At 40.5% G+C, this 14,765-nt stretch overlaps 1 protein-coding gene across 1 annotated transcript; it reads left to right on the forward strand.

The window, feature by feature from the left end:
• Positions 1-9,740: 9,740 nt before the first annotated feature.
• On the forward strand, positions 9,741-12,098 carry LOC149218133 (uncharacterized). Its single transcript, XM_089386486.1, has 2 exons — positions 9,741-9,911; positions 11,436-12,098. Exons 1-2 carry the CDS (start codon positions 9,741-9,743, stop codon positions 12,096-12,098), a joined length of 834 nt encoding a protein of 277 aa, XP_089242612.1.
• Positions 12,099-14,765: the final 2,667 nt, after the last annotated feature.

Here is a 14,765-nt window from a genome sequence, read left to right on the forward strand (position 1 = left end):
GAAGGCACGAGGATGTGCTATGATAATAACAAAGAAAAAAACATTATAATGAAGTCAATTTTTTTGCATGTAAATGGGCATACTACTGCAAGAGCTAGTAAGACATGCATACTCATGTGAAATTGCTGGTAAAGTCTTGTGTTAGACCTAGGTGATAGGGAGCATGTCGGGTTAATAAATACCCTAGGTATAAAATTTGAGGGGGGTAAGGGCTAGAGTGAGCAGAGTTGCCTGACTTGGATGGTTTGGTTGGATTTAGTCAAGGAAACCCTAAGTCAAGGTTTAAGGGGGGATTGTTAGGTAAACATGACTTAGGGAAAGAGTCAAAGTTGATTGGGTCAATGTTAATGGTTTTGGGCCCTATATTTTTTGGTTTCCTATGGTAATTTACCCATGGATTGCATGTAATGAAGCCTTTAAAAGGTTTGGAAGGCTTCATTGTAATGGTACCAAGGAAGTGAGTGGTGAAGGCTCACTTTGCCAGGGTTTTGGCCATGGACTAATGGAATTACATTGGCTAGGTTTTTCCCCAAAGTTGGGGTTTTCCCAGGGTAAAAAGCATGTTTATTATGTTTCATGGTTTATGATTTTGTTGTTGAATGTTGGTTTAATGTCTTTGAATTCATTCTTCCTCCAATAAAGTTTATTTTTTTTGCTCAGGCAAGAATCAGACCTTCTATTCAACTAAATCAACAAAGAGGGTACATAATATACATGATGGCGTATGCCACATGCGCACTCACCCGTCTACGGGCCCAACACATTTTACAATCAATAAAGCCAAGGAGTGGCTCCCTTGGAAATACGGATAAAACATGCACTGCAAATCTGAGCCGTCGATCCCTGACCATGGAAATCAACGACTGTGAGGGATATCGTCCGACCTATATGCATTAGGATTACCTGCCCGTTGTGGGCGGTATTCACATTATACCTGGAGCCATGTGTCACTTGGTCAATGGCATCAGAGGCTTTACCGCAAATCCACTCGTGGTTGAGCGGACGCCCGATTACGCGGGAAACTGTGGCATAACCATCACGGTCCCACCACCAACCAGCTTGTTCAACCTCTACCCTCAATCTGTTGCCACCAAATCCGACGGCGGTGAGGGAAATTGGCCGGACCAAATGCATGATAATTACCCGCCCGATGAAGGCAGTATTCCTTATTTGTCTGGAGCCACGTGTTGCATGAACAATGGCATCGGAGGCAATTCCAAAAAACTGCTTATGGTAATGGGGACGCCCGATAACCCGGGCAACTGTAGTAAAACCGCCATGGTCCCACCGCCAACAAGCACGACCATCCTCAACCCTAGATTTGCTTCTGTCCAATCTGATGGCTGTAAAGGATATCAGGTTGAAGAGATGCACAGGAGATACCTGTCTAATGAAGGTGGTATTCTCAACCTGCCGAGAGCCATGTGTAACTCCTTTTGTGGCATCAGAGGCTTTCCGGTGAAACCACTTCTGGCACCATCGGGCTTCCGATAACTTTGGTAATGGTTGCAAAACCATCCTTTTCTGAGGAGAAGCTCTGGGGCCACTTTCTAGATTTACGCTCTTCCTTCTCTGCCTTCCATTCCTTTGCAAGGCCCAGAACTTAGTCTGCCCGTTATTTAAGCCTTTAACTTCCGTCATCTGAGATTTCTGTTGGTTGTTTCCCCTTGGAGTTTCGGTAATGCTCCTTGTCTTCACGTGCCAGAGTGCTGCAGTCCTCACGAAGCTGTCCTGTCTAAACAGACTCCCATAAGAGGCACTTGTTTTCTCTTGTGTAAATCACTCCTTCATTGGCTAGCCTGTCCGCCACTCTGTTGGCTTCTCTGCGCACATGAACAAAGCTCAGAGTTCTAAGTGTTCTGAGGTGAGATTGAACTCTATGAAACACCTGCGAAAGTCGCCAGTGCCTTGAAACTTTATCTAGTGCTGAGCCAGTGCTTATTCTTTTAACCGAATTAATCATTAATTCTGAGTCTGCCTCTATGATTGTATTGTGTAGATTGTAGTCTTTCAGGATTTCTAAGCCTTGCTCAATGGCCATGAGTTCTGCCATATTGTTGGTAGCCCTCCCCAAATGACTGTGAAAAATGACTTGGATATTTCCCTCTGCATCTCTTATGGCTCCTCCGTAACCAGCATCTCCTGGGTTCCCTTTTGAAGCTACATCAATGTTGAGTTTCAAGAAGCCAAGAGGGGGGGGCTGCCAGAAGGCTTTGGTATCTGATCTGTGCCTTGCTTTCTTATTGGTGTCTATAGGACCATAGGACTGAAGTCCCAACTATTCAAGGATGTGGATGTCTCTTTGAACAACGGGTTTCCCAGGAGGTTGCTTCATAAAGACTTTAACTGTTTCTTTGAGCTGATTTAGAATCTGAGCCACAATTCCTTGAGTTGGGCCTGATTTGTTTTTGAAGATTCTATCACACATCCTAGATCAAGAAGCCTGGGATCAGTGTCCAAGCTACATTGACTATTTCATTTTCCGAGAAGTCTTTCCTCCAATTCTTTAAAGTTTCCATAATGTCATTTTCCTTTCTGTCTGTTTGGTTGAAGATAGAGGCTACCCAGTTCCAGATGGAGGAGGTGAACTCGCACATGCTGAGAAGGTGATCCATGGTCTCCTCTAGTAGACCACATAAATGGCACTTAGAAGGCCCTGAAAAACCTCTTTTTCTAAGATTTTCCCAGGTCAGAATCTTTTTATGTTGAACTAGCCATATGAACATTTTGATTTTCATCCAGTGAGGATTGCTCCAAATGTTTTTCCAAGTCTTGTCAAGATTTGAATAGTCAAATCCTGTGATTATTCTTTTGGCTTCTTTGAGGTTGAAATTGCCTTCGTTATTTCTGCCCCATCTGAGAAGATCATCCGAAGTTGATGTTAAAATCTGTCTCTTTTCCAAGATCTCTTCAAGAATTTAAGCTTGGGTTCTCAAAGGGGTCTCTGCATTGTAATTTGGTACCTTCCAGAATCTCCATTTCCCTTCCCCTATTGACTGATCCCAAAAGTCACTTACCCTTTTGAGACCTTTATTAAGGGTGTCATTTTTGATGATGTCTTGACTTTCTCTGCATAGATTCTGTTCCCGCTGCCAGTTGTCCTCCTAGAACAAGGCCAAATTCCCATTTCTGATCTCCCAGAAACTGTGATTCTGAACTAATGTTCTGTTCTCCCATGCCTTGTTCCAAATATGAGAACCCCTGATGTGCCGCGACATCCGAATGTGGTCCTTTTCCTGCCAATTTGTTGCATACTTTTGTTTGCATAACTTGGTCCAAGGATTGTTGGATTCCTTTAGCGATCTCCACCAAAGTTTTACCCCCAAGACCTTGCTTAGGGTGTCCGGGTCGTGGAGACCTAAACCACCATGGGTTTTGGGTTTACAGAGCTTGTCCCATGCTACCAGGGCCCATTTCTTTTTCTCTTCCCCTTTACCCCAAAGGAAGTTTCTTTGTATGTTCCTAATCTTCTGTAAAACTCCTTTAGGGACTGGAAGGGCCGAGAACATGTAAATTGGAATGGTTTGAAGGATAGCCTTTGTAAGAACTAGGCTTCCTGCTAAATTCAAAGCTCTATTAGTCCAGTTGTTGACTTTTTCCTTCAACTTATTTCTAACTGACTCCCATACTTTCTTACTCAATGGTTTGTCAGTGAGAGGCATACCCAGATATTTAGAGGGAAGATTCTCTCATTGAAAACCAAGGATTCTGGAGAGATGTCTCTGGATTGAAATGTTTGTGTTGAGAAAGAAAACTTTGGATTTTGTAAGGCTTACCTCTGTGCCAACAACATTAGCAAAATCATTTAGGATTTTTTTGAAGGATTTGGCTTCCTTGACAGTGGGTATGCCTTGCAGCATAGTGTCATCCACAAATTGTTGATGAGTCAATGCTTCCCCTTTCTGAGTTAGTTTTAGCCCCTTGATTCTTCCTTCCTTCTTGGCTGCATCGATCATTTTGCCTAATCCTTCCATCATGAGAATGAAGAGGAAGGGAGAAAGAGGATCGCCTTGCCTAAGGCCTCTTGAAGGCCTAAAGGTACTGGAGGGTGAGCTGTTGAGAAGGATAGAGCAACTTGCTATGGTTACCAGTGCCATGACCGACTTTATCCAGTTGAAGTCAAAGCCATAAGCTTTAAGGATTTCCTTTATATATTGCTAGCTTAGTTTATCATAGGCCTTCACTATGTCCAGCTGTATTATCATTCCTGCTTGCTTATTGGTCTTGAGGGAATGGACCACTTCATGCACTTGGATGATGTTATTGAGAATTTGTCTACCTTCCACATATCCAGTCTGCTCCTCTGATACTAGCGATGGAAGTAGAGGTTTGAGTCTGTTAGCAATAACTTTGGAAATGATTTTGTACACCACATTGCATAGAGCTATTGGTATAAATCTCTCTGGTGTCGTGGCCTTTCCCTGTTTAGGGATTAATGCTATGAAAGATTCATTAATTGCTCTGAGAACTTTTCTTGATTTTCTCGAGTCCTCCACCACATCAAGAATGTCGTATTTGACTATTTCCCAGCATGTTTTGAAGAAGTCTACATTGAAACCATCTGGGCCCAGATATTTCCCGTTGTGCATCTCTTTGATCACTACATTGACCTCTTCCTCCGTATCTGGCCTATTGAGATTATAGTTATCTTCCATGGTCACCAATTTGGGAATATTCTTAGTGAAGTTCTTAGTGGATTGAGATCTGTCAGCCAAGGTTTCCACCGCTATGCTTTTGAAGTGTTGAACCAACACCGATTCCATTTCCTTGTGAGTGTTCAACTCCTTCCCATGTGGATCCAGGAGTTTTGTGATTTTGTTATGAGCCCCGTGTTTCATAATAGATTTATGGAAGAATTTGGTATTTCTCTCCCCTTATTTAATACACTTTACTCTAGATTTCTGTTTCCAGAAGATCTCCTCCTGCTGACATCTATTGTCCCATTCTTGCTGTAGAGAGTCCACCAGTACCTTCCTTTCCTCTGCGAATCCTTCCTTGATGTGAATTTGATTAGTTTCTTGTAATTTCCTTTCCACTTCTCTTTTGGCTATCAGAATGTGGGAAATTCCTGATTAATTCAGGTAAGATGAAAGATCTTACCAGTTACTCTTCCTTAAACAAAGTTTATATATCATATTCATGTTCACATTAATATATCATCAGATTTTATGAGTAATTTTTTTGTCATGAGGATGGAGGAACAAGTCCAATTTTTGAGCTATCAAACTAGTATTGTGAGGGTTGGTTGCCATATATGTATTCCCCGTGAGGTTATACTATGGGACAATTATGTTTATGGCAAGATTCCAACATGTGTGTATGTGTGTCATACACTTGCAAACACCCTCCAAAATCTCATGGGTTTTAAGTCTAGGTGATAATGCATGAACACAACATTAGAGTAGCATGGAGAACAAAGTTACCATCTTGATGAGAACAATAACCTCAAAACGAGAAGTCTAGCCCAAAAGACTCTTATTTTTGCGCAAAAAACATGAAAAAATGCTCCAAAAACGAAATGTGTTGATGTTGCACCAACATTTTTAGGGGTAAAATTTCAACATTTTTTTTAGCAATGACTGTAAAATCCAATTTTTTTGGCGCAAAAAACATGAACAAACTGTTATGAATATAATTCATATAAAAATAATAAATATAAATATAAATATAATAATAACAAACGATAATTAATTAACTAATGGTTAGTTAGTTAGTAATGAAGAGACATGTCTTAGAGACATGACCATTCATGAAAGGGCACTTGCCTAGGGTATATAAGCAGACCCTCATTCTCATTTGTAATCATCTCACATCTCATATCAATTATTATACAATATTCAATATACAGTTACATATCTTACAATGGACATATACGTCTTTGAAGTATTTTAAAGATTTCCGTCGCGTATACGACTTTTGGTCGTTATATTGGTATTGGAGCATTCCACTAAGTATACAAACTTTGTTCATTACATTAGTATTAGAGCCAGGTTGGCAGATCCCGACCTTTGGCCATCAACTTGTCGTCACAACTAAAGCGTTTCGCTACATGAGTTGGAGTTTCTCCATTTTCAGTTAGGCCCTTGGCCACTTAAAAAAAAATGGAAAAAAAGATTATAAAAGAAAAGAGTTAACAAAAAAATAATTAATTAAAAATAATAATAATAAGGCCTTTGGCTATTGACATTTCAATAATTCCAGTAAAAAAAAAATAGTCCAATGTAAATTTTGAAGGAGAACATTCATATATATATAAATGTTCTACATTATTGATAAAAATTGCATGATAGGAAGTGGTTGAAGGCGGCGAAGAGACAACGGAGAAGCTAGGGTTGGAGTTGAAGACAGGGTTTGGATTCAGGGTACCATGGCGGGGAGTGCAGGGGGGAGTGCTGCTCCCTCCTACAGCCAGGCAGTCACAGGAGGAAGTCAGAACGCGGGAAAGAAGCATTTCAAAAAACCTCCAGACAAGATCTTAGAAACTAGAAGTCAGGGGACATCTGGAAGAAGCAGAGATCAAGATTAGGAAGGGGATCAACAAGAAACGAGAAAAGAAAAGGATATTGGAGGCAGTAGCGAAAAACTGGCTTCCAGAAAGACTACTAGAGTCTACAAGCCCAAGTCAGGCACTATTCCTCGGGTTGTACTAAGCGACCCATCGATACAAGCTCACAGAGAACATATGACGGAGCATGCAACTATGTGCAAGTTCATGGGGTTATGGCCGACGGAAAGGGCTTTACATGTCTAGATAAGGAGCCATTGGAAGCCAAAGGGGGAAATACATTTACATCTGGGTTCTAAAGGTTTTTTCACAGTAGTGTTCACAAGCTTAGAAGACAAAGATAGAGTGTTTGAAGGGGAGATACACCTCCTTTTCCCGGATATGTGTGGAAATGGATCTATATGGAGCCCTCCCAGAGGCAATCATTTTAGAAGTATATGATGAAGAATGGGTGCAGATGGTGGACTATGAACACATACCTTTCAGATGCCGCAAATGCCATGAACATGGGCATCTATATAGATACCACCCTACTATCGACAAGGAAGATAATAAAAAAACCACTGTCGAGAGAGACCACGAGGGTTTCACCAAAGTTGGGAGTAAAGGAAAAGGAGGAAAACGTCCACACAAGAAGGAAAATGAGGACAAACACACAAGACAAAACAGCTTCAAGATCCTAGAGGAAGAAGAGGGGAATAAGGAGACAATCCAGGACATGGAGAATGCAACAAAAGAATAGGACAGGGTAGCTGACATGGAGGATATCACAGTAGACAACCAGCAAAAGGAAGATCTACCAAGCCTAATGGAGATCAGTAGGGACCAGGAGATGACACCAAGTGAAGCAGGAACAGAGGACCATGAACTACAAGAGATTTTGGATAAGGAAAATCTAGATCTAGAGAAATTTCTGGAACAAGGAAAAAAAAAGGGGTGGACTCCCTGCCAAAAGAGGACTATGATAGAGTACAACAACTCTTTCTCTAGAGGTCACAAGCTAAGGGAGTGGGAGTCAAAAGAAATCATGAAAGCCAGGAGCCAAGTGGGGTCAAAATGATGGAGAATCCTCAGGCACAATCTCCAAAGAACTTAAGCAGGAAAAGAGGAAGAAAGAGGCAGAATGAACTGCTGAACGAATGTGGAAAACTGTTGATCAACTCAGGTAAGATGAAAGATCTTACCAGTTATTCCTTTTCTAATCTTTCTTAATGAAGTTCACAACCTGGAACATTAGAGGAATAGGTAATAGAAGGAAACAAAGAAATCTTAGCAACAAAATGAAAGAAGAAAAACCAGACATGGTTTTTATTCAGGAGACAAAATGATCGATGGAAAAGATAAGAGATATTCATAATAAGTGGTTATTCAATTATGAGCATTTAGAGGTCAAGGCAGATCATTCGGCGGGGGGGGGGAGGGATTCTCACTTTGTGGGACCCACAAAAACTGGGAATTCTGGATGCGAAAGCATCCAGGAGCTACCTTTCCTTGTTATGCCAACCTGTAGGGGACAAGGAGATATACATGATTACGAATGTTTATGGACCTCAAAAGCTAGTAGATAAGCTCAAGCTTCTCACTTCCTTGGATGAACTTAGAGAAAGACATCCCACTCTGCCCTGGATAGTTGCAGGAGATTTCAATATGAGAAGATATCTTTCGGAAAAAAAGGAGGCACTAGATAGCTAGGCAGAGACTCCATGGCCTTCCAGAACTTCATTAGGAACATGAGGCTAGTGGATACTGAAACAATAAATGGAACCTTCACTTTGAACAACAAAAGGGGAGGGGCCCATCAAGTTGCTTCCAAACTTGATAGATTCATGATTTCAGAGGACCTCTTTCTCTCAGGACCTGCCATAACAACCTCCATTCTGCCCTTTGGTGGATCAGATCATTGGCCTATACAGCTGGAGGCCACCTTTATGGGCACTCCGAGAAATAGACCTTTCAGGTTTGAAAATGCCTGGCTGTCACATCCTAATTTCACTAATAACGTTGAGACATGGTGGAGAGAGGAGTTGAATATTCAGGGTTCAAAAATGTATATGCTCCAGCAGAAGCTTAAACATATAAATCCCGTCTTAAAGTTTGGAAAAAAAGTGAATTTGGAGATATCTTCAAGGCCAAAAGAGAAACAGAACTGAAGCTCCAGGAAATCAATCAGATCATCATCACAGATGGCTTCACCGAAGAGAGGCAAGAATTAACTAACTCCCTGCAGGAAGAATGGGAGAATCGATGCTTACAAGAAGAAATTTTCTCTAGGCAGAAATCAAGAATATAATGGATTAAAGAGGGAGAAAGAAATACAAAATTCTAAAAGTTCCACAAAACTACCATAGTTCATAGTGCACACAACAGAATCACAAAGATCAAAGATTCTCAAGGTATTGAGCTAGTTTCTCATAATGATATGGAATCGGTCCTTGTTCAGCACTTCAGCAACATTGCAAAGGAGCCTCTGGAGGACAGATATAGTTTCATTGAACATTTCACTCAATATATCCCTCATCTGGTTACTAGAGAGGACAACCACAATCTCAACAGGCCAGTGTCGGAAGAGGAGGTCAGTGAAGTGATTAATGAAATGTAGAGTGGAAAAGCACCGGGCCCGGATGGTTTCAATGTAGACTTCTTCAATGCCTGTTGGGAAACTGTCAAACATGATATCCTCGAGGTGGTGGAAGAAGCAAGAAGATCCAAAAAGATACTAAAGGCTCTGAATGCATCCTTCATAGCTCTGATTCCAAAGCAGGAAAAGGCCATGACTCCGGATGGTTTTAGGCCCATAGCCTTATGTAATGTGGTGTATAAAATTATCTCCAAAGTAATAGCCAGTCAACTCAAACCACTTCTACCCTCTGTCATCTCGGAGGAACAAACATGCTATGTGGAGGGAAGACAAATCCTCAACAATATCATCCAAGCTCATGAGGTGGTACATTCTCTAAAAAGCAACAAACAAGCTGGCATGATCATTCAGTTGGACCTTGCGAAAGCCTATGACAAATTGAGCTGGGCTTACATAAGAGCAATTCTAAAAGCCTGTGGTTTTGATCGAAATTGGATAAGATGGGTCATGGCATTAGTTACCTCAACCAGTTTTTCCATATTGCTTAATGGAGCTCCTTCTAGGACTTTCACTCCCTCCAGAGGGCTCAGACAAGGAGATCCGATTTCACCATTCCTCTTTGTCCTCATGATGGAAGGGCTAGGTAGGGCGATCAAAATGGCAAATGCTGAAGGAAGAATTCAGGGTATCAAACTTACCGCGGATGGAGAGGCAAACACTCATCAACAATTTGTAGATGACACTATGCTGCAGGGAATACCTACCGTCAGGGAGGCCAGAGCAATCAAAAATATCTTAAATGACTTTGCTATGGTAGCAGGCACTAAGGTAAGCCTTAACAAGTACAAAGTCTTTTTCTTTAATATTGATATTGCTATTCAAAGAAATATTACCAGAATTCTTGGTTTTCAAAGAGAACAACTACCTTCCAAATATCTTGGTATTCCTCTTATTGACAAATTGCTAAGAAAGAAAATATGGGAACCCATTTTAAATAAACTTCAGGACAAGATCAGAAAATGGATAAGCAGATCACTAAATCTGGTAGGACGCCTTGTGCTCACACAGGCGGTCTTGTAGGCCATTCCCATTTTTATGTTTTCAGTTGTTCTTTCTCCTTAAGGTATTAAGCAGCTAATAAGAAACATTCAAAGGGACTTTCTATGGGGTAGAGGGGAAGAGAAAAAGAAGTGGGCTTTAGTGGTCTGGGACAAACTTTGTAAACCCAAAAGTCATGGTGGTTTGGGGCTTTATGATCCTGAGACCCTCAGCAAAGTCTCGGGAGCCAAGCTTTGGTGGAGATGGATTAAGGAACCATATGCACCTTGGGCTAAGCTATGGAAACAAAAATATGCCAAGCTCTGGCAGGAAAAAGATCATATTAGAATGTCAAGGCAAATCAGGGGCTCCCATATTTGGAACCTTGCCTGGGATAATAAAAAAATTGTACAACAACATTGTTTTTGGGAAATTCGAGCAGGGGATCTTGCTCGATTTTGGGAGGATAACTAGAAACAGGAACCCAACCTTTACAAGGATGAATTTGCAGATCTCAAAAATGACACAAACAGTAAAGGCATGGTTCTGGTAAAGGACATCTGGGATCAAGGAAGGAACAATGGTAAATGGAGGGAATGGAAGGAGTTAGGATACAGTGACGAAAACCAGTTGAACACCAAGGCAGAAGCCCTCACCCAGGAGCTTGAGCACAAAAGGATTCTTGTCTCTTACTCAATGGATCTTTTAAGATGGGGAAAGAACACTGAAGGCAACTTTAACCTCAAAGAGGCCAAACAGGAAGTTACAGGATTTAACTTTGTGAATCCTGATCAGATCTGGAAGAAACTTTGGCAAAGTCCGCATTGGATGAAAATAAAGCTTTTCATTTGGCTAGTGCATCAAAAGAAAATCCTAAATTGGGAGAATCTCCTCAAGAAAGGCTTCATTGGTCCTTCCAGGTGTTACCTTTGCGGTGCACTTGAGGAGACGGTTGAACACCTTCTCAACCTATGTCCTTTCACTTCAATAGTGTGGGACTGGGTGGCTACTATTCTTAGACAAACCGATAGGGATAGGCTCAACATATCTAATACTCTAAAGAACTGGAGAAATGATTTCTCAAGAAATGAGATCGTTAACAAAGCTTGGATTCTGATTCCAGGTTTTGTCATCTGGAATGTGTGGAAAGAACGCAACTATCGCATCTTCAAAAACAAAACTAGCAGGCCTCAACATATTATGGAGCAAATTCTAAGGCAGATCAAAGACACAGTAAGAGGCTTGCTGAGAGCTCTCCCTAAAGATCCTCCCCTACCTCATGAGGTGAGAATTTTACTTCACTTGGGTCTCCAGACTATTGGTCCCTTAGGAATAGTGAAGATAGGAAGCCTTATAAACAAGTGTGCTACCATATGGAAACCTCCTCCCTATGGTTTCTTAAAAGTGAATATTGATGGAGTAGCCAAGGACAACCCAGGATTAGCGGGCTTTGGGGGTGCCATAAGAGATGAACAGGGTCAAATTCAGATGATCTTCCATGGTCACTTGGGGAAGGCCACAAACAACATGGCAGAGCTCATGGCATTAGAGAAATGCTTGGAAATCCTAGTGCATTCAAGCTCACACAATGTCATAATTGAAGCGGATTCAGAATTAATTATTAGAGCGACTAAGAAAATCAGCAATGGAACCTCTCCAGATAAAGTGTCAAAACATTGGAAGCTCTTGCAAGTTTTTTACTATATCCAATCTCACCTGCAAACCCTTAAAACCATCAGTTTTGTTCATGTGAAAAGGAAGGCTAACATGTTAGCGGATCGTTTGGCAAATGAGGGAGTCACAAACAGGGACAGGGATTCTAGATATGCTTGGGATTCACTTCCCCCAGGTAAACTGCGAGGGGACTGTCTCTGTCAAGCTACCCAGGATATGGACCCGTGGAATAACAGGCTAAAACATAGAAATCTTGAAGACCAGAGGGAGGGTGATGAATTATACAGTCCGAGCTCCTCATGATTTAATGACGCAAGGCTTGACTCGGACAGCTTCACAGGATGGAGTAGCCAGTGTAATTCAACGAAGTTGGTGGTTGAAGAAGATTCCACGGGAGTGGAATTCGCTCATGGAATGCCTGCTGGATGGAATCAAGGAATGAGACATGGCGAAAGGTATTGTCGGTCTTCCCGTGAGTCAACCGCACCAAAACCACAAGTGGTATATCGGGCGGGGTCTGAACAGTTTATGGTTTTTCCATGGTGGTCTCCGATTCCACTTGTTCAGCGACACGTCGTGGTGCGAGGAGAGAGAAAACCGCCCTCATTAGGTGGTTAACTCTCGCACTTCTCGTCCTTGCGATATTCCCGATGATCATTGGATCTTAGGTTTTGGATCAACGGTGGTGATTGTTGGTTTGTTTTGTCCGGACTCGGAAAAAGCTTTTAATTTCTTTCGGGTCCGTTTGTCAGTTTTCTGTTCGACTAGTGTTGCAATGGGATTGGCTCAAGGACTGTACATTGCAAGAAATCATGGTACAACACATGGCAAAAGGGAATGTAGGTTTTCTCGTGCGTCTACCACTCCAAAACCACTGGCAGTATGTCGGACGGAGGCCGCATGGTTTCTGGTTTTTTCGTGTTTGGCTCCGATCCCACTCTTTAAGTGACACATCACGGGGCGAGGAGAGAGAAAACCGCCCTTATCAGGCGGCTAACTCTCATGCTTCTTGTCCTTCTGATATTCTTGATGACCGTTGGATCTCAGTTTTTGGATCTACGGTGGGGATTGTTTGTGCACTTTGGGCGGATCCAAAAATTATTTCGGATTATTTTGCTTTTAACTCCTTCGGGTCCGTTAGATAGTTTTTGTTTGGCTTAGGGTTTTATGATGATTCAAGGACTTGCCCTCCAAGATCGTTTTATCTTTTTTTATGTAGCTGCTCTAACGGTCTGCTAGCTGACTTGATTGGAGGTTCTCCCCGGGTTTTTCTCAGTTTTGGGTGATGGGTTTGGTTTGGCCTGCCTCGCGGACTGTTAAATTCTCACAGAGCAGGTGTATCCCTTTGTAAAATATGTACATTTGGTTATGTTTAATATAAGGTACTACTCTTACTTGATCAAAGATAAAAAGTGCATGATAAAGTCAAAAAGGAATCTTTCCAAATTAAAACTAAACGTAAGAAAATGAAGAGTAGTAAGATTATCTTGATTCTTCATTAAGTGGTTTACAAGCTCGTGGTTTTAGCACCCCATGGTAATTGCGCATGGTATTTTAAAGGTAAAAGAAGAACAAAAGGAACACAAAACCTCTTTATGTGAATGGTTTTACTTTTTACGTGGAGACAATTAACAGAGTCAAAGCCACATAAGTGGACATATATTTTATATTACACCCCAAAGAGGTGAATAGCCACGTTTAGTTAGGGTAGTAACTTTTCAAAAAGAAAAAAAAAATTATAAATATATATAGAATTTTTTTTTGATAAAAAAAAAACAAAAAAAAGTTATAGAAAAAAAGAGAGTTTAAGAAGAAAAAAAAACAATTGTTGAGAATATATATATATATATACAAAACAAAAAAATTAAATTAAATTACCAAAGAAGGTTATCAAGTCAAGAAAAATGGAGCCTAATTCGAAAATAATGAAGTATTCAAGATGAGTCTCACACAATAATCACTATTTTGGAATAAATGTCCAAGTTGTCTAGACGAAATTATATATATATATATATATATATATATATATAGTGCAATTTACGTTGTCCAAGGTGTGGAAAATTATTTGGTATAGAAGAACATCAAGACAACAAGAAGATGTAAATAATACGATTAAAGGAAGAAATCACAAGACTTCAACAAAAGAACGAAGCACCAGAGAATAATTATAAAGATCTCAACGATTGGTTTCATGAAAAAGCAACAGAAAGCAACGAAGAAATTTGGCATCTAAGGGACCACAATGGGAAATTACTTTCATAGATAAAAAAGGTCCAAAGTTAAGAAACAAATAATAAAACAAGAAAATGAAATTTTTGATACAGAACTAAAGGAGAATCTATTAGAAAAATGAAAAAGAAAATGTGTGCCTAAAAAATTTTAATAATTTTTTTTTACAGCGCATAAAAAGTTTAAAAGATAAAGAGAAATATATTAAGGACAGAGTCAACGATTCAGAAACTAACGAACTTTTATGTCTAAGGAATCATAACCAAACCTTACTTATGCAAATAAAGAAGCTTAAACGTGACAAGGAATCACTAAATGACAAGTTAGAGCAACTTAAAGAAGTAGTATTCAAGCCTCCAGTAATTTTAATCCAAGTTGGAGATAAATAAACAAATACCGATCCAGTCAAAATCGTAACTCAAGCAGAGGATAAACTTACTGAAGTGAAGACACATGCAGAAGTTGTATTTCAAACGATGGACATTCCAAATGATGATTCATTAGCCAACTCAACAACAACAACGCGTGAAGGAAATCATGAAACAACCACTAACATGACAAGGGAAATTCCAACCATAAGAACTATTTATCGACATATGAATCACAAGAGCACACTTTCCAATCAATCTACGTACCAATATTACTCAGAACATAAACGACGATTTTATGTTCCCAAGAATATTGAAGTTTGGAGAATCCAGTCCCACGATAACTATTCATCACAAATTTCCAGAGATCAGA

The sequence above is a fragment of the Pinus tabuliformis genome, chromosome Q (genome assembly GCF_031772625.1).
Source record: "Pinus tabuliformis cultivar Carrire ecotype Pingquan chromosome Q, CPIR1, whole genome shotgun sequence".
NCBI lineage: Eukaryota > Viridiplantae > Streptophyta > Pinopsida > Pinales > Pinaceae > Pinus > Pinus tabuliformis.